Source organism: Empidonax traillii, unplaced genomic scaffold, assembly GCF_003031625.1.
Source record: "Empidonax traillii isolate 1590-97213 ecotype Southwest subspecies unplaced genomic scaffold, ASM303162v1 scaffold970:size295518, whole genome shotgun sequence".
Lineage (NCBI taxonomy): Eukaryota > Metazoa > Chordata > Aves > Passeriformes > Tyrannidae > Empidonax > Empidonax traillii.
Genome location: NW_020956163.1, coordinates 158,973 through 160,915, shown reverse-complemented (window position 1 = coordinate 160,915; position 1,943 = coordinate 158,973). Strand labels below are relative to the sequence as shown.

Genomic DNA, 1,943 nt, shown 5'->3' with positions numbered 1-1,943 from the left:
CTCCCCCCCGAAATGAAACTGAACCCCCCCCAAAAAAATGGAGGGGAAAAGAAACGGCAGAGGGAAAAAAACCATAATAATAATAATAATAGCAATAATAATAATAATAGCAATAATAATAATAATAATAGCGTTTCCCTCTCCATTCCTTCCCCCGCAGTTTCGATTTTATTTTTGGAGCATCAGTCTGTCTCCTCCTCTCTCTCTCTCTCTCTTTATTATTTTTGTTTTCTCCTCATTTTTTTTATTTTTTGGGGTGTGTGTGCGTGTGGGGGAAGCGTGTGCGGGTGTGCGCGCTCCCCGGCAGCCTTCACCAAGTCCACTGCTGAGCCTGTACCAAATGGTGTGCTGTGGGGTACTGGGGGTTGCTGGTCGCGCTGTACTGGGCGTTGTATTGCATATGCTGTAGAGACTGGGCGCTATAGGCGGAGAAGGGGATTCCCGTCTGGAAAGTCGCGGCTGCCAAGTCCTGAGCTTTGAGCGTGTGGCAGGGCTTGCCGTCCCTGACTAAGACCGGCACGGCCACCCGCCGCGGGGAGGGAAGAGGAGTCACTTCCATACCTTTCTCGGCCCGGGCCCGCTTCATCTTGTAGCGGTGGTTCTGGAACCAGATCTTCACCTGGGTGGGGGTGAGGCGGATCAGGCTGGCCAGGTGCTCCCGCTCGGGAGCCGACAGGTACCGCTGCTGCCGGAACCGCCGCTCCAGCTCGTAGGTCTGCGCCTTGGAGAAGAGCACCCTCCTCTTCCTCTTCTTCCCCGCGTCCCCGCCGCCCGCCGCTTCCTTCTCGTTGTCGGGCGACTCGTCCGCCGACGGCTCCGGTGACTTGGCCGAGGGGTCCTGGCCGCCGCCACCGGCCGCCAGCCCGTGCACTGCGGACAGCCGGTGCTCGATCAGCGGGGAACGGGCAGGGGGGGTCCCTCCGCCACCCCCTGCATCCCTCCCGCCGCACCCCGCATCTCTCCCGGCCGGGGCGGGGATGGAGGCACCGGCCGGGGCGCAGCCAGCAGTGGAGAGAGACAAATCCGCCCCCCATCCACCCTTCACCGTCCCCCACCGCCCCCCAGCACCCGCTCCGCCGCCGGGGGCAGCTGGAAGGGACGCTGCCCTGTCCCTGTGGGGGGGCACGGAGGAACCGGCCGGGGCGAGCGGCAACTCCCTCATCCATCCCGCATCCATCCCGCATCCACCCCCCCATCCATCCCGCATCCACCCCCCCATCCCTCCTCACGGCCCCCCATGGCCCCCGGTACCCCGGCACTCACGGGAGTACTGGATGCCCTCGGCGCTCGCCAGCCAGCGCGTGTAGGGATTATCGCTGTTATCATAGAAAGGGCTCTTCAAAGGCAGGGTCGGAACAGTGTCCAAGGGGGTTTGTCCCAAAACTCCCGCTTTCCTGGGCGGCTCGGGCGCCTCGCTCTCCTCCTCGCCGCCCTCCGCCGAGCCGTCCTCATCGTTGGTGTCGGGGAGGTCCAAAATGTCCTTCACCGAGAAGCCCGTCTTTGTGTTGGTCAGAGACATGTTCCGGCCGAATTTCGGCTGGGAAAGTTGGAGCCGCAGCTCGGCCGAGCCGCCGTGTCACGGGTGGGCACGTACACGCGGAGCGGCGACAACGACAGCGCGCAGGGACACGGGGGGGGGGGGGGGGGGGGGGGGGGGGGGGGGGGGGGGGGGGGGGGGGGGGGGGGGGGGGGGGGGGGGGGCGGCACGCGTGGAGATGGGGAAAAAAAAAATAGATTTATAGAAAAATAAGCGGAGGGGGCTGTGCGAGAGAAGCAGCCGCAGCGACGGGTCTCTGCGGTGATGGTTGTTCTGCCACGGGGGAGAATTCCGAGAGCGGGAGCAGAAGCTGGCTTCGGGAATAGTTTGTAACTCCAGGGGGAAAGGGGGAACAGACGCCAAAAAAAAAAAAAAAAAAAAAAAAAAAAAAAAAAAAAAAAAAAAA

The 1,943-nt window shown here is 62.1% G+C and overlaps 1 protein-coding gene across 1 annotated transcript; it reads right to left on the bottom strand.

Annotated features, from left to right (window-relative positions):
• Positions 1-63: 63 nt before the first annotated feature.
• Positions 64-1,638, bottom strand: NKX2-2 (NK2 homeobox 2). The gene is made up of 2 exons (XM_027903487.1): positions 1,264-1,638; positions 64-870 (listed from the first exon to the last, which is right to left on the bottom strand). Exons 1-2 carry the CDS (start codon positions 1,517-1,519, stop codon positions 311-313), a joined length of 816 nt encoding a protein of 271 aa, XP_027759288.1. The 5' UTR covers positions 1,520-1,638; the 3' UTR covers positions 64-310.
• Positions 1,639-1,943: the final 305 nt, after the last annotated feature.

Coding starts and splice junctions, on each gene's coding strand:
- NKX2-2 (XM_027903487.1), bottom strand. CDS start 1,519: ATGTCTCTGACCAACACAAAGACGGGCTTCTCGGTGAAGGACATTTTG. Junction 871..1,263: donor CGAGGGCATCCAGTACTCCC/GTGAGTGCCGGG, acceptor GGCTGTCCGCAG/TGCACGGGCTGGCGGCCGGT.